This window comes from Oscarella lobularis, chromosome 12 (assembly GCF_947507565.1).
Source record: "Oscarella lobularis chromosome 12, ooOscLobu1.1, whole genome shotgun sequence".
Classification (NCBI taxonomy): Eukaryota; Metazoa; Porifera; class Homoscleromorpha; order Homosclerophorida; family Oscarellidae; genus Oscarella; species Oscarella lobularis.
Window position 1 is genome coordinate 2,060,223 of NC_089186.1, and position 22,353 is coordinate 2,082,575.

At 46.0% G+C, this 22,353-nt stretch overlaps 6 protein-coding genes and 1 long non-coding RNA gene across 10 annotated transcripts; 2 read left to right on the forward strand and 5 right to left on the reverse strand.

Moving 5' to 3' along the window:
• Positions 1 to 1,560: 1,560 nt before the first annotated feature.
• LOC136194318 (uncharacterized) lies at positions 1,561 to 3,404 on the reverse strand. Its single transcript, XM_065983401.1, has 2 exons — positions 3,051 to 3,404; positions 1,561 to 2,997 (listed from the first exon to the last, which is right to left on the reverse strand). The coding sequence occupies exon 2, from the start codon at positions 2,577 to 2,579 to the stop codon at positions 1,671 to 1,673; it is 909 nt and encodes a 302-aa protein (XP_065839473.1). The 5' UTR covers positions 2,580 to 2,997; positions 3,051 to 3,404; the 3' UTR covers positions 1,561 to 1,670.
• A 5,208-nt stretch (positions 3,405 to 8,612) lies between these two features.
• Positions 8,613 to 9,711, reverse strand: LOC136194071 (uncharacterized). The gene is made up of 2 exons (XR_010671515.1): positions 9,353 to 9,711; positions 8,613 to 9,299 (listed from the first exon to the last, which is right to left on the reverse strand). It is a non-coding gene; the product is annotated as an uncharacterized lncRNA (long non-coding RNA).
• A 3-nt stretch (positions 9,712 to 9,714) lies between these two features.
• LOC136194065 (WD repeat-containing protein 82-like) lies at positions 9,715 to 14,112 on the reverse strand. 2 transcript variants are annotated; one of them, XM_065983097.1, is made up of 10 exons: positions 11,254 to 11,339; positions 10,994 to 11,199; positions 10,840 to 10,937; positions 10,725 to 10,791; positions 10,580 to 10,679; positions 10,397 to 10,522; positions 10,181 to 10,336; positions 10,056 to 10,125; positions 9,855 to 9,997; positions 9,715 to 9,806 (listed from the first exon to the last, which is right to left on the reverse strand). In XM_065983097.1, exons 2-10 carry the CDS (start codon positions 11,158 to 11,160, stop codon positions 9,774 to 9,776), a joined length of 960 nt encoding a protein of 319 aa, XP_065839169.1. In that variant the 5' UTR covers positions 11,161 to 11,199; positions 11,254 to 11,339; the 3' UTR covers positions 9,715 to 9,773. The 2 variants fall into 2 exon arrangements, with proteins under 2 accessions (XP_065839169.1, XP_065839168.1); XM_065983096.1 differs by lacking the exons at positions 9,715 to 9,806; positions 9,855 to 9,997; positions 10,056 to 10,125; ... (3 more) ...; positions 10,725 to 10,791; positions 10,840 to 10,937 and adding exons at positions 11,614 to 11,794; positions 11,851 to 11,959; positions 12,015 to 12,469; positions 12,525 to 12,587; positions 12,635 to 14,112 and having other exon boundaries at positions 11,016 to 11,199; positions 11,254 to 11,562.
• Positions 13,833 to 15,209, forward strand: LOC136194069 (protein CDV3 homolog). Its single transcript, XM_065983102.1, has 5 exons — positions 13,833 to 14,130; positions 14,265 to 14,347; positions 14,408 to 14,472; positions 14,534 to 14,647; positions 14,706 to 15,209. The coding sequence occupies exons 1-5, from the start codon at positions 13,954 to 13,956 to the stop codon at positions 15,032 to 15,034; spliced, it is 768 nt and encodes a 255-aa protein (XP_065839174.1). The 5' UTR covers positions 13,833 to 13,953; the 3' UTR covers positions 15,035 to 15,209.
• On the reverse strand, positions 15,037 to 18,979 carry LOC136194064 (methionine synthase reductase-like). The gene is made up of 20 exons (XM_065983095.1): positions 18,596 to 18,979; positions 18,198 to 18,348; positions 18,014 to 18,131; positions 17,852 to 17,963; positions 17,647 to 17,797; positions 17,310 to 17,594; positions 17,204 to 17,256; positions 17,000 to 17,152; positions 16,782 to 16,938; positions 16,651 to 16,730; positions 16,523 to 16,601; positions 16,369 to 16,470; positions 16,275 to 16,317; positions 16,145 to 16,225; positions 15,997 to 16,093; positions 15,828 to 15,946; positions 15,663 to 15,767; positions 15,435 to 15,611; positions 15,324 to 15,388; positions 15,037 to 15,268 (listed from the first exon to the last, which is right to left on the reverse strand). Exons 1-20 carry the CDS (start codon positions 18,731 to 18,733, stop codon positions 15,189 to 15,191), a joined length of 2,346 nt encoding a protein of 781 aa, XP_065839167.1. The 5' UTR covers positions 18,734 to 18,979; the 3' UTR covers positions 15,037 to 15,188.
• LOC136194067 (origin recognition complex subunit 2-like) lies at positions 18,770 to 21,511 on the forward strand. Of its 2 annotated transcripts, none has more exons than XM_065983098.1 (15): positions 18,770 to 18,854; positions 18,906 to 19,157; positions 19,205 to 19,287; positions 19,350 to 19,392; positions 19,442 to 19,667; positions 19,727 to 19,745; positions 19,796 to 19,891; positions 19,947 to 20,053; positions 20,106 to 20,241; positions 20,300 to 20,405; positions 20,463 to 20,515; positions 20,567 to 20,648; positions 20,703 to 20,874; positions 20,933 to 21,155; positions 21,208 to 21,511. In XM_065983098.1, the coding sequence occupies exons 2-15, from the start codon at positions 19,061 to 19,063 to the stop codon at positions 21,289 to 21,291; spliced, it is 1,527 nt and encodes a 508-aa protein (XP_065839170.1). In that variant the 5' UTR covers positions 18,770 to 18,854; positions 18,906 to 19,060; the 3' UTR covers positions 21,292 to 21,511. The 2 variants fall into 2 exon arrangements, with proteins under 2 accessions (XP_065839170.1, XP_065839171.1); XM_065983099.1 differs by having other exon boundaries at positions 18,774 to 19,157; positions 20,933 to 20,988; positions 21,037 to 21,155.
• Positions 21,157 to 22,339, reverse strand: LOC136194070 (dTTP/UTP pyrophosphatase-like). Of its 2 annotated transcripts, none has more exons than XM_065983103.1 (8): positions 22,242 to 22,339; positions 22,056 to 22,187; positions 21,958 to 22,005; positions 21,846 to 21,910; positions 21,734 to 21,792; positions 21,582 to 21,687; positions 21,513 to 21,527; positions 21,157 to 21,451 (listed from the first exon to the last, which is right to left on the reverse strand). In XM_065983103.1, the coding sequence occupies exons 1-8, from the start codon at positions 22,329 to 22,331 to the stop codon at positions 21,322 to 21,324; spliced, it is 645 nt and encodes a 214-aa protein (XP_065839175.1). In that variant the 5' UTR covers positions 22,332 to 22,339; the 3' UTR covers positions 21,157 to 21,321. The 2 variants fall into 2 exon arrangements, with proteins under 2 accessions (XP_065839175.1, XP_065839176.1); XM_065983104.1 differs by having other exon boundaries at positions 22,056 to 22,123; positions 22,173 to 22,321.
• Between the last annotated feature and the right edge of the window lie 14 nt (positions 22,340 to 22,353).

Genomic DNA, 22,353 nt, shown 5'->3' on the forward strand with positions numbered 1-22,353 from the left:
TCAGGCGTTGCTCGTACTCCTCCGGTAGGCGGTATATATATTCCGTCAGGCGGCGTTCGTACTCCTCCGGCAGGCGGTATATATATTCCGTCAGGCGTTGTACGTACTCCTCCAGCAGGCGGTATATTTATATTTCGTCAGGCAGTGTTCGTACTCCGCCGGTAGGCGGTATATATATTCCGTCAGGCGGCGTTCGTACTACTCCGGCAGGCGGTATATATATTCCGTCAGGCGGCGTTCGTACTACTCCGGCAGGCGGTATATATATTCCGTCAGGCGTTGTTCGTACTCCTCCGGCAGGCGGTATATATATTCCGTCAGGCGTTGCTCGTACTCCTCCGGTAGGCGGTATATATATTCCGTCAGGCGGCGTTCGTACTCCTCCGGCAGGCGGTATATATATTCCGTCAGGCGTTGTACGTACTCCTCCAGCAGGCGGTATATTTATATTTCGTCAGGCAGTGTTCGTACTCCGCCGGTAGGCGGTATATATATTCCGTCAGGCGGCGTTCGTACTCCTCCGGCAGGCGGTATATATATTCCGTCAGGCGGCGTTCGTACTACTCCGGCAGGCGGTATATATATTCCGTCAGGCATTGTTCGTACTCCGCCTGCAGGCGGTATATACATTCCGTCAGGCGTTGTTCGTACTCCTCCGGCAGGCGGTATATATATTCCGTCAGGCGGCGTTCGTACTACTCCGGCAGGCGGTATATATATTCCGTCAGGCGGCGTTCGTACTACTCCGGCAGGCGGTATATATATTCCGTCAGGCGTTGTTCGTACTCCTCCGGCAGGCGGTATATATATTCCGTCAGGCGGCGTTCGTACTCCTCCGGCAGGCGGTATATATATTCCGTCAGGCGTTGTACGTACTCCTCCAGCAGGCGGTATATTTATATTTCGTCAGGCAGTGTTCGTACTCCGCCGGTAGGCGGTATATATATTCCGTCAGGCGGCGTTTGTACTCCTCCGGCAGGCGGTATATATATTCCGTCAGGCAGCGTTCGTACTACTCCGGCAGGCGGTATATATATTCCGTCAGGCATTGTTCGTACTCCGCCTGCAGGCGGTATATACATTCCGTCAGGCGTTGTTCGTACTCCTCCGGCAGGCGGTATATATATTCCGTCAGGCGTTGCTCGTACTCCGCCGGTAAGCGGTATATATATTCCGTCAGGCGGCGTTCGTACTCCTCCGGCAGGCGGTATATATATTCCGTCAGGCGTTGTTCGTACTCCGCCTGCAGGCGGTATATATATTCCGTCAGGCGTTGTACGTACTCCGCCTGCAGGCGGTATATATATTCCGTCAGGCGTTGTACGTACTCCTCCAGCAGGCGATATATATATTTCGTCAGGCGGCGTTCGTACTACTCCGGCAGGCGGTATATATATTCTGTCAGGCGTTGTACGTACTCCTCCGGCAGGCGGTATATATATTCCGTCAGGCGTTTTCGTACTCCGCCTGCAGACGGTATATATATTGCGTTAGGCATTGTTCGTACTCCTCCGCAAACGGTATATATATTCCTTTAGGAGATATTCGTAGTGACGGCATATCTATGGATTGCACCATTTATTTGTCATGCACGAAGGAGGACGTATAGGTGCACATATCTGCGATTGTCATGCAGGAAAGGCTAAATATAAAGAGTAGTAATTATTTTTTTAGCGCCATACTATGGCTGTGTTGTCAGCAGAAGCGCTAGCCAAGTGATTCCCAGATGGACTAAACTTGCAGCCTTGAACGGCTCCCTTGTGACCCTTTAGAACAATTCCAGCCTTTCCACCGATAACCCTTGGATCCCACAGAACGACATTCTTGTCGGCCGACCCGGTCGCAATTGCCGTTCCGTCTTTGTAGAAGGCACAGCAATCGATTGGTTCCTCGTGGGCGCCTTCCAACGTGTTTCCCACTTCGCCAACCATGACGTTCCAAATTCGCAATTTCGTGTCGCTCGACGTCGCCAGCTTCGAACTGTCCGGCGAAAACTGACAGAATCGTATTCCGCCGAACGGATCTTTGAGTTTGTGCGTCAATTTCGCCGAATTTCGATTCCACAATTGAACGGTGCCGTCTTTCGACGCCGTCGCCAGCAGAACGCCGTCGGGCGAAAAACTCACCGACGTGACGGCGTCCTTGTGACCGGAAAGCGTCTGACTCTTTCCGTTCTTGCGCAAATCCCACAGACGCGCCGTTTTGTCGGTCGACGACGACGCGACCAATTTGCCGTCGGACGAGAAGCAAGCGTCGGTAACGCCCTCGCTGTGACCGGTGAGACTCAGCGTCGGCTTCTGAATCTTCACGTCCCACACGAAAACGGCGCCGTCCGCCGAAGCGGAGAGCAATTGGTCGCCGTTCGACGAATAATCGACGGCGGTCACCGCCCCTTTGTGCGCACGCAACGTTCGCGTCGATTTACCCGTTTTCGCTTCCCAAAGCGATATGCAATGATCGGCGGCGCCCGTGACGATCGTTTTGCCGTCGGGCGAGTAGGTGACCGAGTGCACGGAGTCCTTGTGCTTCGAGAGCGTGTGCTTGACTTCGCCGCGAAACGAACTGCTGCTCTGGCCCATGACACGTCAAAATTCGGTTGACAAAACAAAAATTGAAAGGAGCTACGTTCTAAACAATCGTCGGGACGTTTCTATGCGAATGACGTAAGAGGAATGCACGTGCGGCAAACTAATTTCTAGTAGTCATTCTGCTGGCGCTTGTATTCCGCTTCAATGTGCGGTTTCGTTATTCCTACTAAGTTGTAGACCCTCAAGAGCTCGCCCACCGTGGGTTTTTCTGATCTAAGTTTCCACGACTCGAGAATTTTGTGAAGGCGAACGACGTGGCTCGTCGTGCTCTCCTTGGTCTCGGCGATCTCTGCGACACTCGAACTCAACTTCGTAGCGATTTCTTCCCACTTCGCTGCTCCCACACTGGCCAGGACTTGGTATAGCGCTTGGGGCGGAGCTTTGCCAAGGGGAGGAAGTATTGACGAACCTGAAACATACGGTGTGAAAGCAGAACCGGCCGGAAAAAAAGTTTCTACTGACTGGGTGTAGTAGTACTTGTGCCGGTGTGGCCATTGCCAGATGGAGATTCTCCCCGCCGCAGGAGATCGTGCAACTTTTTGCCTTCCTCTTGTAGCACAGCCTCGCAGAACGAATCAAAAGACGGCGACGGATGCTTTCGAATGATCTGGAATAGTTTTCGAGCGACGGTCGAGGGCGCTGTCTTCTTGTCCAATTCCGCCATTATGTCGTCGTATTGATGCTCAGTCAGGCAGCCGTTCGTTTGCAGTCTATCTAAAAGGCCACCGCCGAGAAGATTAGAGAGCAAAGTCACGGCGTCCGCCAGAACGGGAACGAGACGCGTTCTCCACTGGGGGTCGGCCATGGTGTTACGTCACCTCGCATGCGCACTCACTTCCTCCAGCAATTTGCCTTCCTTTACGATATCAAAGTGAACCTAAATTTTAGTGATGGGACAATTCGCAAACTGCATCCTTTTTCACCCACTCCGATGTAAATTGTCGTAATTATCAAGTGTACACTAGAGAATGATGGCCCGGTGTTCACCGTGTTGCCATCATGCAGAGCCTCCCACCGCTTACCGTACGCGAGTGCATAACATAGTGTGACGTCATAGTTTTTATGCTGTCACATATTCACGTTGTCATTACAGCCGTTAGCTACTACAGCTCAGTCCTACCTACATACTGTAAATACAGTACTTGCATGATTGCTGTGTTTTCCTAATTAGGCGCTTTTCTGACGTACAGTACAGTGCGTGCCAGCATAAATGGCCACAAAACGCGCGCTAAGATCACTGTAGATCACTCGCTGCAAGACATACAGTGTCACTGTGTGTCAACGAAAATCGCTCTAATGCCTATTTTAAACAGGGATGTCAGTTTGACTTTTGTGGGACGTACTCCCAAAGATTTAAATTTTTTGCAAGTTTAGCGCGCGCTAATTTTGTAAAGGAAAGAACATTTTCAAATTCGCCGATAATAAATTTCTAAACAATGCACGTGAGAAGCCATTTATAGAGTGAGTTTCTTTCTAACTTGATCCCTAACGGAAAAAAATGCATTTCTATTTACGTCACGTGACATCCGTTTCTTTCCACCGAATTACTGTATTGAAAATCAAAGATAATAAAGTTTTAGAAAATGGTATAAAGTGACAGATGAGTTTATGAAAGCCGTCATATGTTGTTTGAAACTGGAAAAAAACGAACTTTTCTGTGTTCTTAGCAAAACGTATAGAAACGTTGTCTGCGGTGAAATCAAAACCGTTTTCTTACAAAATAGACGTAAATAGAAATGCTAGACTTCATTGGAAATCCTTGATGTGACGATCAAACGTCAAAACTACGCCAAATGTAAACTACGCTCTGAATTCCTCGCGCGCTACTAAAAGTCCCGTTTGGCCATTTATGCTGGCACGCACTGTACTGTATTTGATAATGTGCTCTGTATTTGAGGAGGACCTATGCATGTGTACGGGTCATATTTCCTGTTACCCGTACACGCGTACATACCCACCCATATACTGTACATGTGACTGGATACTTTTGATTGTGACGTCAGAGCGTGACAATCAAAACTGTCGTTTCGGTTTCTCAGCGCATTTATAACACGGAAAATAGCACAGATCAATTGGAAATAAGGGTTTCTAAGCATTTTTTTCGTTTCTGAAAGAAAAAACGCTTTATTCGCGCCGTAAATCGCCTTTTTGGCGGACTCGCGAGTGCCCGGATGATCAACCGTCAGTTTGAAATTTTGCTCTCTCTTCTCACGTTTTTGGCAATCTTCTCACTTGTAAATATTTCTCGAATTAGTGAAAAACATGATCATCGTTATTCTCGTTTTCCGAAATCATCGTTTTTTCCTGAATTTTCGTCAAGTTTTCAAAAAAATTTTCTAACTTCGTCGATTCTTCCCGTATTTTACCCGCGTGATTACGTAATGGTTTTCAGATTCTCTTTGAAGATTAATTATTGGGCCATATTGGTTCGTCATCGTTTCAATTACAAAATCATGATGGCTCGTCATCGTTTTCAATTCAAATTCAAGATTGACTCTCGTCTATATTCTTCTGTCGTGTATTTCAATCGTGAAATTTGCCAGGGTTTTTTGCTACTACTTCTCTTCCTTTGTGGGGATGTTGAGCTTAACCCGGGCCCTGTGAAATATCCGTGTGGTTGGTGCAGTAAATCGGTTAGATCTGATCAAGAGAGTATTCTTTGTGATTTCTGTCAACGTTGGTATCACTCTAAATGTGAACGTCTGCCACCTTCTGATTACACTTATCTCTGCTCTGAATCAGATTCTCTAGAATGGGAGTGTTCCCGTTGTGCTCTTCCATTCACAAATTTGAATCTTCATTCGGATGAATCGTCGTCATTAGACTCCATCATACTTGATGACAATTTGAGTTCCACATCGACTGATTCAGTCATGATTTCCGCATTGGATAATGACACGTCTTTGCTCTTGGACCCTTCGAATCTAACTCAATATGGGGAGCCTATCACTTCTCTTCGGTCCTATCACTGCTCAAACTCTGGTGTCATCTTTGCACATCTCAATATCAACAGTCTTATTGCCAAACTGGACTGGATTCGACTCATTCTACGACGTTGTTCAGTGGATGTTCTGGCACTCTCTGAAACAAAGCTGGATGACTCCATCTCTAATAATTTTCTTTGTGTCGAGGGATTTGAGCTTTTCAGAAATGATCGCTCACGTCATGGCGGAGGCGTCTGTTTATATTTCTCAAGCAAACTTTGTTCTTCATCACTTCCAGCTCCGGATTCACTACAAAATCTAGAAGTGATTCTTGCGGAAATACGCCTTCCTGGAAAATTGAAGAGTATTGTGGGAGCAATTTATCGTCCTCCGTCAAGTAGTGTCTCCATCTTCATCGACTCTCTTTCTTCAATGTTAGATCACATCTACTCAGCTTCGTTCTCAGATGTTTTGCTGATGGGGGATATAAATGTCGATCTCTCGAGCTCCTCGAAGACTTCAACGCAAGTCTCAGATTGCCTTGATCTCCTCCAACTAAAGAATTTAATTACTTCTCCTACTCGCGTCACTTCGTCTACGTCATCTCTTCTGGACGTAGCTTTGTCATCGATGCCAAGTTCCTTTACAGCACCTGCGTCTATTGATGCATCGGGTATCAGTGATCATAACCTTATCTGTGTCGCCAGAAAGGTGCATCTTTCATCGTCTCGTCCTCCTCGTTTTTCTCGCAAGCCTCGAAGTGACTCGTCTGCCTTGGACTTTATTGAAGATCTTTATCATGTCCCTTGGTCTGTGATATCATCCTTCACTGATGTTAATGATCAATGGGACACGTGGAAGTCATTATTCTTGGACGTGGTAAATCGTCACTTTCCTTTATCCTCGTCACGCCGGCGCAAACACTCTTCTCTTCCTTGGATGACTAAACAAATCATTGTTGACATCAGACAAAGAAATTTCTATCGAAAAGCCTCAATTTCTAGAAAGCGCCCTTTGGAGGAAAGGCGGTTTTTCAATGAAAAGTACAAGAAACAAAGAAATGTAATCAAGTATCGCTTACGAGCGGCTAAGGAGAACTTTTTCATTGAGAAATTGACACTTCTTAGTCACAATCCCGCTCGGTTTTGGTCTACCATCAATTGCATCACGGGACGACGTAAAGTTGTGTCTGATCAGCTCCCTTCTGCTGGTGAATTATGTGATCAATTCGCATCAGTAGTTGGTATGTCACAGAGCTCAGAGCGTCGGCCTCGTGGCCTACTAGAAGAAGATTCTCTTGAAACGCATTCTCAAGCTGATGACGTTAATTCTTCAATTTTATTCAACTTCCCCTTAGTGTCATCAGATGAGGTCTCGGACCTCCTTAGAAGAATTGACGTCAACAAAGCCTCGGGTCATGATGGAATTGATGGGAAATTTTTAAAAATGGGAGCGTCTGCAATTTCACCATCATTGGCAAGCCTTTTTAATACTTCTCTCCAATCTGGGGTATTTCCAGATGAGTGGAAGTGTGCCAAGGTTGTTCCCATTTTCAAATCGGGTTCAAGACTTGATCCCAAGAATTTTCGCCCGGTATCGTTGCTGCCAATTGTCTCAAAAATTTTGGAACATTTTGTCTTTCAATCTTTATGTGGCTACTTCGACAAGCACCTTCTTATTCCTGACTGCCAATTTGGCTTTCGAAAATCTCGGTCAACTCAAGATGCGATGGTTTGTTTGACTCAAGATCTTTTGTCTGGCAAGGACGCAGGTCTTCGCTCGGCGGCTGTCTTTCTTGATGTTAAGAAGGCCTTTGACACAGTCGATCACAGTTTACTTCTCCGAGGTCTGTCATCGTGTGGAGTGAAGGGAAAGGTCCTGGCATGGCTCTCTTCTTACCTCTTGGATCGTCGACAATTTGTCTCGGTCGGCTCTACTGCTTCGAACTTGTCGCCAGTTAGGAGAGGAGTGCCTCAAGGTTCAAAATTAGGTCCTCTTTTATTCAATTTCTTCACCCGGAACATCACCTCGGTCGTCTCTTCTCAATCGTCTCTAATCCTTTACGCAGATGATGCCTGTCTTTATTCCAGCAACGAAACTTTTGAGGGAGCGGTTACTCAACTACAACAAGATATTAATAGTGTGACTTCATGGTACTCTGAGAATCTGATGGCTCTCAATGGTCAAAAATCGGCTTTTCTGCTTTTTCCCAAGTTTCGTGATACTGAAGACACGTCGATCTATACGGTTTCGGTCAATAATGTCATTCTGTCGCCTTCACCTCACGTGAGATACCTCGGGGTTTTGATTGATAGTCGTCTATCGTGGAAACCGCAGATGGACAACGTCATTAGGAAGGTTGGCCGAAAAATTGGTGTTCTTTACCGATGTCATCGTCTGTTATCCAACGCAGCTCGACTAGCGTTTGTTCGCTCAGTCATTCAACCGGACCTTGACTACGGGGCTGCCGTTTGGGCGGACGGATCAGCTGGCGTAATCAGCCGCTTAGCACAGATAGAAAAGAGGTATCTCCGTTGTCTGGCTGGTTTGCGTTATGACGATTCTACGGCCTCTGTTGGAGGAGTAGCAGCACTTCTCGATCTATTTCGTCTCAATCCAATTCGCACAAGGCATGCTACTCAACTAGGAATGTTGAGTTACCGCTGCTTGTGCAACTCCGCCACAGCTTCTGTTCTCGCGGCGAAAATTGGGCGTATTCAGCGCACCGGTGCCGCCACTCGTCTCAGTGCTTCTGGGGTCAACGTCATCCGACCACGCACCGAGGCACTTCGTCGTTCTCCATTCTTTCGGGCTCAAACTCTATGGAATTCGCTTCCGGCAATCATAAGAGGGAGTAATGATCCCGCGATCTTTAAATTGGGCCTGAAGAACTATTTCAATCAAAACTCTGTGTACTGATTTAGAGGTTATATAGTTATAGTTGTAAATATTGTCATTTTTCTCTTTTCTCCTTTTGCTGTCATTCCCCTGTATACGGTTTCCTGGAAGATCGGCCCACGTGCTGAAGGATTTCCGTATTAAAATAAAACTGTGAACTGAACTGAACTGAACCGTTTTCGGCCCTATGTCACGCATGCGCTTTACAAAGTGAGGGTTTTTCTTATGTGACGTCACAATGCCGAGCGTGACGAACAGACAGACAGACAGACAGACAGACAGACATACATACAGACACTTCCGGCCCTAAGATCACGTTTGAAAGAGCCTCCCTCCGTCGTTATACGGGCTCCACCCGTACAACTGTGGTGGTCGGCTCCATTATCTGACTGCACGGAGTCCTTGTGCTTCGAGAGCGTGTGCTTGACTTCGCCGCGAAACGAACTGCTGCTCTGGCCCATGACACGTCAAAATTCGGTTGTAAATACAAAAAAAATTGAAAGGGGTCTACACGAATAATCCTCGGGGCGTTTCTATGCGAATGACGTAAAAGGAGTGCACGTGCGGCTAATTCTAATTAATTATTAGTAGTCATTCTGCAGATGGCGCTTGTATTCCGCTTCGATGTGCGACGTCGTTATTCCCACTAGCTTGTAGGCATTCACGAGCTCTCTCAACGTGGGCTTTTCTGATCTAAGTTTCCACGACTCGAGAATTTTGTGAAGGCGAACGACGAAACTCGACGTGTTCTCCTTGATCTCGGCGATCTCTGAGACGCTCGCACCCAACTTCATGGCGATTTCTTCCCACTTCGCTGCCCCCACACTGGCCAGGACTTGGTACACCGCGCGAGGCGGAGCTTCGTCGAGGGGAGGAAGTATTGACGAACCTGAAACATAAGGTGTGAAAGCAGAACCGGCCGGAAAAAAAGTTTCTACTGACTGGGTGTAGTAGTACTTGTACCGGTGTGGTCATTGCCAGATAGACACAGGAGATCGTGCAACTTTTTGCCGTGCCCCTCTTCTAGCAAAGCCTCGCAGAACCTATCGAAAGACGGCGGCGGATGCTTTCGAAGGATCGTGAATAGTTTTCGAGCCACGGGCGCGAGCGCTGTCTTCTTGTCCAATTCGGCCATTATTTCTTCGTATTGGGGGTCGGTCAAGCATTCTTTCGCGAGCAGACTATCTATAAGGCTGCCGCTGAGAAAACTAGACAGAAGGCCCACGGCCTTCGGCAGAACGGGAATGAGACGCGTTTTCCACTTGGGGTCGGCCATGGCGCTTACGTCACCTAGCATGCGCACTCACTTCCCTTAGCAATTTAGCATAAAGTCAAATTAACTTTATTCGATTAATTAGAACTGTCAAGACTCTTCTACAGATGGCAACCAGAATCCCTATATATATACGTACATACAAAAATACATAGATTAGTTACCACTTACCACATTGGTGCAAGCTGTTGCCAGCATCATTGCCTTGGGATTGAACTGAACGCAGTAGGTGGGACCAGGATGATTTCCTTCTAGAACGGCGACTCTGTTTCCATACGCTGTCGACCATGCGTAGACTTTTCCGTCTTGAGAACCTGACACGAAGGACATCACAGTGAAGAAATTCTGACAATAAAATGCATTCAAATCAACCTGAGAAAACGAATTGGTTATCTGGACTGAATGAAGCCTGTAGCTTCAGTTTCTTCTCGTTGAGAAATCCCTAATGATACAAAAAAACGATTCTAATACACAATCTTTCTCATGAAGTTTCGTACTGTAAAGGTCTGTAATAGGCTCCCTTCAAATGCATCCAACATGTATATATACTCCCCCGTTGTCGAAATAAGAATGCTTTTGCCATCTCTACTAAATTTCAGATCGGACCACTCCAATCCCGAGGTTCGAGTGAGTCGAAAAGTCGCAAAAGGACCCTAGAAAAAAAATAAAGAAAAGTGAAAGATGCCCAGACAATAATATTTGGCTTTCAATACTTTATCAAAAGAACGCAAATCGTATAGCCGCACTTGCTGAGAATCAATACCGACCGCAAAAATAAGACCCTCCGGATCGAAAGAGACGGAAGGACTCGTGACGACTTGCTTTAGACACATCAATCCCTTATAACAAAACAAACAGCATCACATAACGTCAGCCTATATCAAAAAAAATCTCACCTGACAGTTGGGCGACCGAAGGTCCCACAGACGAACCGTTTTATCCAGAGACCCCGATATAAAGGAATCATCAACAGGCGACATATCAAGAGCAACTACCCTGAAAAAACATACAGAATACAGTGTGTTCAGTCTCTAGGCATACCTCTTCGTGTGACCGCTAAAGTACCGTAGATACTTATTATCGTGCAGAGACAAGTATCGAATTATATCTAGCGAACAAACGTCTCATTTCCTTACGAGCTACGTCTATTTCCTACCGTCGTTCTTATTCGAAGCGTGTAGCACTGCATTTGGAGCGTGCGTGTATCTAACAAGATCGCAGCCGTACTTTTTGCTATACACCGTTCGTTTGGATCTATTTGAAGACGATTGGCGTCCGAGAAGGCGCGATTTGAGCATCGCTACGCCTACTTTCCGTCCTTGCAGTCGTAGATGACGATCGAATCGTCGTTGCTGCTCGTTATTAGGCTGTCGCCGTTCGGCCAATAGTCGAAGGCGTTTATGGGCGCCGAATTCTCGCGAAAGACTTTGGCGAGTTTGAACGATTTGACGACGTTCTCCGTGAGCTTCATTGACATCGCGACGACGCACTGGGCATGCGTAATAAATATTTTAAACTTTGAAATTCGACAATTAAACTTAAAAATATATCCAAGTACTTTGAGATTTACTTTGAGATTGCTACAGAAGCGCTGCCTGAGCACGAGAATTTTTTAGTCCACGACTTTTCTCTAATTTTTAATTGGCTCCATTCCCTCCTGGTTAGATGAGCTGGATTTGATATAGCCGTTCCGTTGGTGTGGCTGTTCCCTGCTCCTGACGAGCTACTGACTTGCTCCAAGCCACGCAGCCACTGATCAAAAGACGGGTGAGTTTGAAGGCGATGGCACACAACTGACGAAAGGCCAGCACAGTTCTCAGGTCGAAACCAATCTCGCAAGAAGTACACGTCCTTTTTTAGTTGATCAGTTCCGGAAGAACTAGGAAGAAAATTTAAACTCGTCCTGACGTTTTTTCTCTATATAGCTTACCTCAGTTTCAGTTTTCGATTAAATATCACTGTTTCCCACTCAGTCATTACTGTCCCAATCACGTCAATTAATATATTTATCTGCTGTTCCTCCGCGAAGTCTGCTAGAGACGACGTAAAAGGATAGATCAACTGAAAGATGGTTGCCGTCACGAAATCAGACGGCTCCGTTCCAGCATTTCCTAAACAAGGTCCCTTAGAGAAAAGCACCATACCTAAACTCGTTGTAATGTCTTACGAAATCGCTTTCTCCATAGTTTGTTCGTCGGAAATGTTTGCCTCCAAAACTTGGCGCACATCTGACGAAACCGAGCAGAAAGCCTCGCCACCATATGATCATACAGAGCCTAAAGTGCCCTTGCTAACTAGACAAACGCTCTGATATTTATTTATTTATTTCACCTGTAATTCCTCCATGACCTTGGCTCCTCTCACAGACAAAGAAAAGGCTACAGAACCGTAATTCTCTGGCTGTGTATCATCAATTGGAGGTCTAAGACGATCAGATATTTGATGGGCGTTCAGCACACGTTTGACTACTGTCTTGGAAACTGATGCCAGATCACTGTATATTAGGCCAAGGACTTTGGCGACTGTCCAAGACGACAGGTTGGCTTCCAATTGTAAGAGCAGCCACCGATAGAAGAACTGACTAGCAGCGACTGAAAGACTAAGAAAAGAATACGTATATTCTAGTGTTGACTTTTCCTTCAGAAGAATTGATTCAACGAGTTGCTGCTCAGCTAGTATGGCTGTCATTAGATGAGTCGTTCTCGTAGTGTGAGGAGGAGAGCGCCCTTCGACGTGATACTGAAAACATTTGTCAAGTGAACTGACCCCTAGGACATTTATAAAGCCTAAGAAAAGATTTAGTACTACTACACTGGTTCCTACGTATACGTAGGCCCTTACTAGAATCCCAAGCGTTCCTGAATGTCTTTTCCATTACTTTGAAACGAAGATTAGATAAGAAAACTAGAGACGAGTATATGAACATGGCTTTAGAACATAGGCACACTCACCTGAAGACTTCTCCTCAAGCAGAGTCAAATTAATGTCGGGAAATATCAAGGAATTAATCTTAGTCCACACAAAAGCGCTGACCGCGTATTTCGACGCTGCCAAGCTCAAATCATCAACACAGTCAATGCAGTCCATTTCCAATTGACGAGGCAAAGAGTGGTTTCCATAGACGATACTCCTTAGTAAATCAGTAAAATCAAGCAGACGACTATTGTTGCTGCCGCAAAATAGAGACTTCATACTGAGTGCACTGGTCTCCAGGAGACTCTCTCCATCGCGACACAGTTCCATTATATAGTCTTTCTTAGACTGGCACGTCGTTTCTTTTACAGAAAAGTGCCGCCGTACAATGTTCATTAGAACCTTGGAAACGTCAAAAGAAATCGAGTGAAAATCCAAATCTTTTGAGCTCAAGAAAACAGCCAATTTGCCTAAAAGCAGATCCCCCGCAAACAGAGACTCAAGAGTCTGGCCTCGAGACAATTCAAACACAAACCAAAGCCCATTCAACGTCGACACAAGACTTCTAACAATGGACAACGAACCAATCGAGCAATTCGTCAAAAGAAAACAAATCGTCTCATAATATCGACGAAGAAGAGCAATCAAAGCGTCGACGTAGTGCTGATCGAGTCCCGGTAGGCACGCCAAAACTTCAGACGTACAACGCTCCATATCCAATACGAGATACGATAGTCGACTCTGTTCGGCGTCGAAAAAATTCGCTAAAGTTTCATTCATTCGTTTTAGGAGAACTAGGAACTTTCGCTGCTCTAATAGACGTTTTTTTCTCGCGACGAGACAGTTTAGTCTACCGAAACGACTGTATAGTCTCTGTTGGGGCTTGATGTGAAAGTCTCCGGAGTCGTTTCGCGTGACGGGGATCGGATATCGTCCCCGGGTGTCGAGCGAAAGATGTCGACGATTTGACGACTTCGTTTCGGTCGATTGAGAAACGATGGGCCTTTTAGATCGTCTGTTCGCTGTCGGAAACGCTGGGAAGGCTTCGACTTGCTGCCATGACATTCTCGCATGCGCACTGGGTTTCAACCCGGATCGGCTGATTCTCTTTCCCAGAGAACGAAAAACGTTTCACACTAAGTCGCGAACAGTACAGTAGTCTAAAAGGCGACGATGGTCGCCTCGTACGCGATTTTTAGAGAGGCGTTTCGACGACTCCACCTTCCCAATAGCGCGCGTAGAAATACGGGGAGTCCTTCTGTAATGTTCCTCGTGGTCCATCGTAACTCGCCATCGTTTGCTCTTCGGATCGAACCACAGCACTTTCTCGTCGCACGAAATCCCACTTTTTCGCTCGATGGCCGACTTGGACGACTTCTTCGCGAAAAAGGCGAAGAAAAAGGCGAAAAGCGGCAAGAAGCAATACACGACAAGCACGACGATCGCTAAGAACGTCGAAGCTCAACAGCAGGCCGAATTGCTACGCGAACAGGAGAAACTCCAAGCGCCGGAGAAACCAGCGCGTGCAAATCCGGTATAAAAACGAAGTAGAAACGCTTTCGGGGATAGTGACCACATCACGTGCCATTTCGATTTTGTACTCATCACCCTCTGTTTATATAGAAAGGGGCGTGTCATATGTACAATATATGCATGTATTGACTGTAGGAGGACGAGAAGTGGCGCGATTTTGAGGATGACGAAAAGCCCAAGGATTTTAGCGGGTTAAAAATCGTTGAACTCAAACGAGGGTAAGGAGCATCGAGAGATTCTGGCAACGTACGAATTGAAAATTGTGTGTGATCAATTAGCACGTCGCAGCAAGACCAGAAACCGGAAAGCGAGGAACAGCAAAGCGAAAAGCCTCAAACTGAAGGTAAGAGACTCTTAGGCTTCTACACTTTGGGGTTGGGAAGAGAGACGCCTTACGTTGAAAGAGGGAGACACTCAACTCGTGAAACCGTCCGAAGCTGCAGCGGGCCCGTGGCAAATCAGCCACGAGCCTTCGTCTAGTTCCTCGCCGTCGACAGAGCCTGTTCGCGCAGAAAAAAGTCAGTTAGAGATACGCTAGAAGAGAGAGAGCCCTCTAACCGCACCTCCTCTCTTCAGCTGTGGAAAAAACCGAGATGACGGGAAAGTATCGGCCTGGAATGTTCGCCGCTATGAGAGGCCAGTCGAAGCCATTGACTCCCGTTTCGGCTGGAGGAGGCGGCGGCAGATGGCCGGGAAAGAAGAAAAAGCCGCCTGACGTGACGAGCACGGAAGACTTTCCCTCTCTCCAAGGAGCCGCCCTGGGCGCCCACGAGGATCCCGAGCCCGGTGACGCGTTCGAAAAAGTCGAAGGGGGTATTCGCGGCGCAAACAGTCGTCATCTCGAGCAGGGGCCGGAGATTGAACTGGGAAACAAGTTCGGTGCATTGGACGTCGGCAATTCGTAGACTTGAATGCGCAACTCTTATATTATTAGTCTCCAAGTCCTCGTTCCCTTATAACTCAACGTTCAGCTAGGGCTGCTTAAAAGAAATAGGACACTCTTTTCCCCTCTCTCTGTATGTTTTTTGTTGTGTGTGCTGTACTTTTGTCGCCTTAATTCTAAGTCCACACGTCTTCGCAGTATCGCTTCTCGTCGCGCATCGACTTTAGAAGAGTGCTGGCTTCGTCTGCGGACTTGCCTGTACATAAGAAACACGTGGAATCGATTTTCTAGAGAAAGAGTCACCACAGTACCACTGTGCTCTTGAAGAATGTCCGAAAACGTTGCCATTACTTCCTTAGCCATATTCCTAGCATCGCTAGAGAAAAAGATAGCGTTTTCCTATTGCCTCTTATTTATCGTACCCGCAGACGAATATTGACGCGTCTCCGTTGACTATCAGATCAGCTATTTCCTTTCCTTTCTGCTTCATGTAGTGCTGGACGTACTTGGGCGCGCCTTCTTTCTGGCCTTCGTCGCGAGAAAAGCAGACGCACAATTGAGACAGGATCCTATCGCTAAGAAAGCCTTCGAGGTCCTTCCTAAAAACGAGCCAACGTACTGGACCTCTTTTATTTATTTTGAGTGTTTACCTGTATAAAAAGTCTCTTTCCTTGTGACGGCATCCGAAGAAGAGCAGCATTTCGCCGAATCGCAGACGCATGCCGGTCATTTTGGCAGCCAGACGTTGCTGCTTCCTAGCGAGAGACAACAAAGGGGTCACCCACAAACTGCAAACCCCAGTACAGAGAAAAAACCTATGTTCGAGAAAACCAATGAATGGAGCAACGCCTGTTCCCGGTCCAACCATAATAATAGGAGTCTTGACCGCTTCTGGAAGTTTAAAGCGATTATTGACTCGAAAGAAAATGGGAATCTAGGGACAAACGTTTCTAAAAAGAACACGCCATTCTCATCTGATCATACTTTCACATCAACATCCGGTTTGACGTCGGATGATTCGCCGAAAGGTATCTGAAAGCTTTCGGTGATGCTGTTCAACCAGCCTGTACAAACACCGCGTCTAAAGCGAGAAATCTAAGGCTAATACCGTACTATCTAACATATACTGTACCGTGAAGGGAAGTTCATTTTTTGAGGCAACTTAACAACATTAAAAACAAAACGAACGCTCGACTCATTAACAAGACGTGAACTAAAGAGCTCATTATCCTTTTTAAGCAGAGTCAAAGCCTCTAGTTTACCTAGAAACAGAGTAGGAACGTGGCTGCAAGCGAAGGAGCCCATCTAGAAGATAGGAGACCCTAAGTGTCTGTGAATAAACAACTGCTCTCGTACTCAATAGGGTTTGCAGCGATGGCATGCAAGAGGGAAACGCTTCGAGAATGTCCAAAACGTTGACAGAACTCTCTCGAATCAGAGAAGAATAGTCGTTTGCACCTGAGAGGAGAAGATGTGATAAAGAAAAGGCGACGTTCGATGAGATGACAACCTTGTCGACTGCACAGTTCCAAAATTCGCCGCTTTTCCTTTGCATTCGACGTGGACTCGGCCAATTTACGAAGAAACATCTAAAACACAGGTATCAATAAACTAGATAGATAATTTCGACGCGTGTACCTTCTTTGGTACGCCTCTTATGTCACAGCAATACTTCAGCCAACCGTACGGCGTCCAAGTTTCAGGCAAATGAGAAAGATCTGCGAGAAATTGAATATCCATCTCTTCTTTTCTATATAATTTCTTAGTACCTCTAGTCGCCGCACTGGCTTTCACGTTTATCTTCGCTTCCTTATGAGCGACGTCCGTCAAATCGAGTCGCTCTATAAGCCAATTGACTTCGCGATCAGAATTCTGGCAGATAATGCTGAAGGCGTCGCCTGGCTCATATTGTACGTGATCGGACTCCTAAAAAATAAACAACCAAGTGTCTAGATTTGAATGAGTGAAGGAGTGAAGAGGAGCTCACCGACAGATCAAGTTCAAATTCAAGGGCTTTCTTGACGGCATCGTGTCTCGATAGAACTTTGGCTGACGTAATCTTTGCCATGAAGACGGAAGTCGCTGACGACGGATACCAGGAGGCCTCGCGAAAGTGACTCAGTTTGACTGACGAATTTCCCTAGAAGCAATTTGAAAATTTCGGTTATTTAATAGCACGCGTTGTTCTCACTGGAAGAAAACGAATTTCTAAAGGTTCGTTAGGCAGCGGAGGAAGATTCAACGCTACAGTACAGACACAGTAGATATATTGAAAGTGCAAGTAATTTTATTCATACTTTGACGTGACATTCCCGTGTCCGAACAACAGAGCGATTCCATCAGTCGTCGAACGTTTTCCACTTCAGTCAAGTCCTTCTCTTCCTCTTTTTCTTTTTGAGTCGTCATTGCCTTAGCAACGACGCGACGTTCATCCTTTTCGTCCTTTCGATTGGCTAGTGGACTCGAATTCGTCGCGAGCGTCGCCGCGGAACCGCGTTTCTGCTTCTCCCGTTGCTGCGGCGACGACGATGACGTCGACGAGGATCTCTCCTTATTTCCTACTGTTGTCCCATTTTGCTTCGCTGCACGAAAAAGTCAGATATGTTAAAAAAATAACCCTTGCACTCCATATACAAGTCTTGGATCTAGCCGCCGGATTCAACTGAGCTATAACGCTTTGGGGATCCTTAGAGTTCGACGAGCGCGGCGTTTTTCCCTTCTCCGGTGCGGCTATCGTCGTCGAAGCCTTCGACTTTGCAGTAGGCGCTTTTTTCGCTGGGGGAGGCTACGAGTAAAAGATGATCCTATTTGAGAATTGATTTGATATTGGGATAATTACTTTGGCTGATGTGGAGTCCTTCTGAACGGCTCCTCCTTCCGGTTGGAGTCCGAGGACTTTTCGAACAGCGTTCCATAGTCCGTCGATCCACGGCTCGACGACCCTCTCTAGTCTATGAGCACGTGTATTTTATATAGGGGACCCCCCCCTGCGCTTATTTACCCTATGGCGTCATCAGCGTAGTCGACTGGGTAGAAGGGAGTCGCTCCAAGTTCCAGAAGACGTCGATTCAAGTTCTTGCTAAAATTGCAAAAATTCGTGTAATTGCTGTCACCAAGTCCTTTATTATAAAGAAATAATAATAATATTAATTATCTATACATGCGAGCTTGTTTCATTTGCTAACCCAAAACGGAATATTTCAAATGTTTCAAGTGATCGCGACTGAGCGTCTTCTTCTTCAGACGTCGCCAGAATTTCTGCGCCGTGTCGGGCGGATCGCCGTCACCGGTTGTCGAGGCAACGAAAACGACGACTTTCTCCTTGTCGACGTCAAACTGAGACCACAGAGACAAGCCCCCCAATAGATATAGTCAATAGATAAATAGTTTTGCGTGGGAGTGTCTACAGAAGCCGGAAATATTTTTCACTAAATAATTGTCTCTGGTCAAATTGGCTTTAGCCCAATTAGTAACTACGATCGTCCTTCACAAATGCGTCTAGAAATTCGACACACGGCTACGACTATCGAGTCAAATGGCTTCGCGATCTATCGTATCTTCTCTCCCGCGTTTTTACGAGTACCTTCTTATCCGTTTGGCTTAGGCAGTGTATTGCCGGCGACAAGCCGTGGCTTTCCGCCTGCTCGAAGATCTCCTCTTTCGCTATCGCCTCTGCCTGCCCGGTTTGCGATGCGTAGAGTAGGAGAAATCGCGATGCCATCTCTAGGGAGTCGTGACGGCGGATATCCCGGATTGTTGTCCTGTTTCGAGCCGATTGGAGCCGTCGTCTCGCTCTCCGGCGAGTAGATCGCGTCTGCGTTGCTTGCGTCTGGTGTGACTGGGTGCGATATCAATTGCCAGTTGGCACGATAAGCGAATAGACACTTCTGTAGCCCGAATCTCTCCTTGTGAGGGTTCTCCAAGGCACACATTGAAAAATTACGTTACGCGTCTCGTCGCTTATCGTCCGGCTCGCACACGATAACGAAAAAATCACGCGCACGCCGTCGCGTGGCCCCAGACACGCGTACGTTAGTCAATAGTCGAAATGAGAAGAAAACGACGCAAGACGAGCTCTGACGATGAAGAAGACGACACTCACGAACTCAGTGAAGTGTCTACGTCTTCAGACGAGTCATCGGACGGTGGGAGCGAAGAGATAGATAGAGAGACTATATCTAATATCCCTCAGGGTATCAGTCAATAGCTGCCAAATCGTTGTTCGCTTTCGTAAAGGAACGAAAGCGCAAAGATAAACTTGGGCGGGCACGAAAGGTTTTTAATTAGGAAGAGCTCTATTTTTTGGGGCTTGCATTTGCAAGGCCACTTTGATTCAGGATGCAGATGCACCTGTCACTTCTTCTGTGAAAGAGATCACAGGCAAGTGCCTGTTCATACACTGACTTGATTGATTGATTGTGTATTTCAGATAAAGAAATACCAGTGGAGCAGGAGAATAACGTGGCAATAGATGAGACGGGAGAAGAGAAGCAGGAGCAAGAAGAATTAGATAGCCAGGAAGAGGAAGAGGAGAAGGAATTAGACAACAACAAGGAGGAGGAGGAGGAGATAAAAGAAAAATCAGATGACAAACAAGAGGAAATCCTTGAAGCTACGAATGATAAAGAAAACGAAGACTCGAATGAAGAAGACGAGTAAGTGACTAAACTATAAGCAAGTACGTAGCCAGTGTTCAGTTCTAATCTCGATACAGACCTCCTGACAAGACAGAGGTAGTGATTGCTAAGGCTTTCATCTTCTTTTTATTGGCATACCGATGTAGTCCGTGCCTTCATCGAATTACTTCACCGCCTGCGCAAAATCGACTTTCGATACGACGTCAGATCGCACGTTAGCGAGAAAACGTCTCACAGCCGAAGTGCGACGAATCAGTGTGGACCAGACCTGTATAACAACACTTCGATATATCTTAGATGGTCGAGGAGAGTCTTGCATCTCTCCCCGACCCATTCAAAGCGGAGAAAAAGGCGCTGCTTGCCACGTACGAATCCCATTTCGACGAATGGATTCTCCAAATGGAGTACGAAACATGAACTCATTACATCTTTGTCTATCTTTTTTCTTTTGCGTAGAGAAGGATTTAACATTTTGCTCTATGGACTTGGATCGAAAATGAGTCTCGTGGAGAAATTCTGCGAGGAGCATCTCAGCGGCCAATGCGCGTATTTGACTGTAATGGGACACGAGTCCGGAATTGGTCTAAAGGAGGTACAGCGTTTCTCGCATCAACGCTTCACAAATATTTTTTTATTGGACTACTGTACAGGTACTACGGCAGATCTTTAGCAAAATTTTGAAGCGTTCTATTCCGTCTGCGAATTTGTTTGACCAGTGCCGTCGTCTAAAGTCTCTCTTAGAAGAAGAAGAGACAGGCAATAAATATAGACTCAAAAATTTCCTAATCCCACGAGCAGTGTGAATTGCTTTAGAAATTTATCTAGTTATTCATGGTATTGATGGCGCGAAACTTCAAAGGGACAAGGTACGTCTGTTCTTGATACCCACTGATTTGTTTGAAAATTTTAATAAACAGAGTCAGCAACTTATCAGTGAACTATCCGCAATATCTCGTATTCATATCATAGCCACTGTCAATCACGCCAACGCAGCACTTCGTAGGGGGTGCTCTCGTTTTTTTTTCACTGTTTATTTAGACATTTTGTCTGCAGTATGGAATGACGCACAACGAGATCATTTCAATTGGATTTGCTATGACGTCGCCACTTTTGAATCATACGCCTTAGAGTCGTTGTATGAAGAGACCCTGATGATTGACGAGAGAGCGTTACTTGCAAAGAAATCGGTAAGGCAAGTGATGAAAAGTCTCACTCCAAATGGAAGGTAACGGACCAATACTAACAGAGATATTTGACAATCTACAGCTTCCCCAATAATATAGAGGCGTGTTTATTTTGCTATGCAATAGCCAGCTTGATAAAAAACAAAACCATAGAGGTACGCAGAAGAATTGGTGTCTTTTGACTTTCATGCATAATTTTACAGGACTTTCTTTTCCGGTGCTCTATCGAAAATGTCGCGAGAAGTTTCTCGTTAGTAACATGGCGGCGATGAAAGCCCAGCTGACTGAATTTCACGATCACAAATTGATTAGCAGTAAAAAGGTTAGCATAGGGCAGCTTATTTATTCTTCATACAAGGCAACGTATTAACTAGAATGCTGAAGGAGTTGAAATTTTGACCGTTTCCCTGCCTTCAGAACTTCTGGAGGAAATCATCGACGAATACGATCCAGTCTAGACGACTTCAGTCGTTTTTTATATATAACTACTACAAAAGACCCCTATCCCAAAGTTTGAGAATCTCTTTGCACGTTCGGTGAAGCGGAAGGCCCATGACGTTGTAAAAGTCGCCTTGAATCGCCGTCACAAAGGAGCCAGCAACACCTTGAATTCCATAGCTAAAATCATCAGCAGACACGCGCATAATAATAATATTAAAATTATTTATTTCTCTGCTACCTTCCCGCTTTGTCCCTGTCAAAATAAACATCGTACTAGTTAATTTCTAAGCTGCAGATGTGCTCTTACATAGGCTCTTTTGTACTGACGTAATAGTCTATCATATCCCCAGTTATACTAGCAAAATCAACTGTTGTTTCCTCGTGAAACGTTGACAGGGTAAGTCCAGTATTATCTATATCGAAATCGGTCATTGCGCAGTCGGCTACAGGGTGCTATACCTTTAGAAGGGACACCTAGAGCAACTCCAGAAATCACGGAGTGAGTTCTACCGCTAAGTCTAAGACAAGTATGCCCTAATGACGCTACTTTAGCCTGCGAAAAACCTTCTACCTGTGCAACATAGACGTGGCATCCTTTTCGCTACGAGGCTTCTCCAAAATCTCCCCATCAAGAATCTGAATAAATATTTTGAAAAGAGTCGACACACAATCCTTTCTATTACCACTATACTATCTGCACCAATGATGAGATTTGGAGGAGAATTCTCCGCCTATGACGAAGTTTAGATCAATAATTCAGGTCATGTAGCCCACTCCTTACAGCAAGTCTCTGGAAGACTTCCTCTGTTTTTCCACGAGCCGTTGCCTTGGCATAGTCCCAGGGACGTCCTACGTAGTCACTCTTTAGCAGATTCTCCTCGAAACGAGACGGAACTACCCGAAACGACAAGCCCTGAAGCAAGAAACTGCCAGAGAAGTTGACACTCATCTAGTAGAAGACGCATACAGCCATAGATAGAATTTCTCTCCGTCGCGGAGAGCTGCTTCCCAAAACTATCGATTTAGCGTTGAGTCTCGAGAGAATCGGCCCTAACATCGCCGTAATCCTGGTCTAAAGT

Bases quoted from the DNA above. Each gene is read 5' to 3' on its own strand.
- LOC136194318 (XM_065983401.1), bottom strand. From the start codon at position 2,579: ATGGGCCAGAGCAGCAGTTCGTTTCGCGGCGAAGTCAAGCACACGCTC.
- LOC136194065 (XM_065983096.1), bottom strand. From the start codon at position 13,661: ATGTCATGGCAGCAAGTCGAAGCCTTCCCAGCGTTTCCGACAGCGAAC. The intron at 11,795-11,850 runs GTAAGACATTAC...GACCTTGTTTAG, and splicing joins ACTATGGAGAAAGCGATTTC to GAAATGCTGGAACGGAGCCG. The intron at 11,200-11,253 runs GTAAATCTCAAA...CGAATTTCAAAG, and splicing joins GCTTCTGTAGCAATCTCAAA to TTTAAAATATTTATTACGCA.
- LOC136194069 (XM_065983102.1), top strand. From the start codon at position 13,954: ATGGCCGACTTGGACGACTTCTTCGCGAAAAAGGCGAAGAAAAAGGCG. The intron at 14,131-14,264 runs GTATAAAAACGA...TATTGACTGTAG, and splicing joins AACCAGCGCGTGCAAATCCG to GAGGACGAGAAGTGGCGCGA. The intron at 14,473-14,533 runs GTAAGAGACTCT...TTACGTTGAAAG, and splicing joins CGAAAAGCCTCAAACTGAAG to AGGGAGACACTCAACTCGTG.
- LOC136194064 (XM_065983095.1), bottom strand. From the start codon at position 18,733: ATGGCATCGCGATTTCTCCTACTCTACGCATCGCAAACCGGGCAGGCA. The intron at 17,798-17,851 runs GTAATTATCCCA...TTTTACTCGTAG, and splicing joins AGGACTCCACATCAGCCAAA to CCTCCCCCAGCGAAAAAAGC. The intron at 15,389-15,434 runs GTACGATAAATA...CTTTTTCTCTAG, and splicing joins GCGTCAATATTCGTCTGCGG to CGATGCTAGGAATATGGCTA.
- LOC136194067 (XM_065983098.1), top strand. From the start codon at position 19,061: ATGAGAAGAAAACGACGCAAGACGAGCTCTGACGATGAAGAAGACGAC. The intron at 19,892-19,946 runs GTGCGACGAATC...GATATATCTTAG, and splicing joins GAAAACGTCTCACAGCCGAA to ATGGTCGAGGAGAGTCTTGC. The intron at 20,406-20,462 runs GCAATAAATATA...GAATTGCTTTAG, and splicing joins CTTAGAAGAAGAAGAGACAG to AAATTTATCTAGTTATTCAT.
- LOC136194070 (XM_065983103.1), bottom strand. From the start codon at position 22,331: ATGTTAGGGCCGATTCTCTCGAGACTCAACGCTAAATCGATAGTTTTG. The intron at 22,188-22,241 runs GTATGCGTCTTC...TTCTTGCTTCAG, and splicing joins GAGAAATTCTATCTATGGCT to GGCTTGTCGTTTCGGGTAGT. The intron at 21,793-21,845 runs GTAGAAGGTTTT...TACTTGTCTTAG, and splicing joins GCCACGTCTATGTTGCACAG to ACTTAGCGGTAGAACTCACT.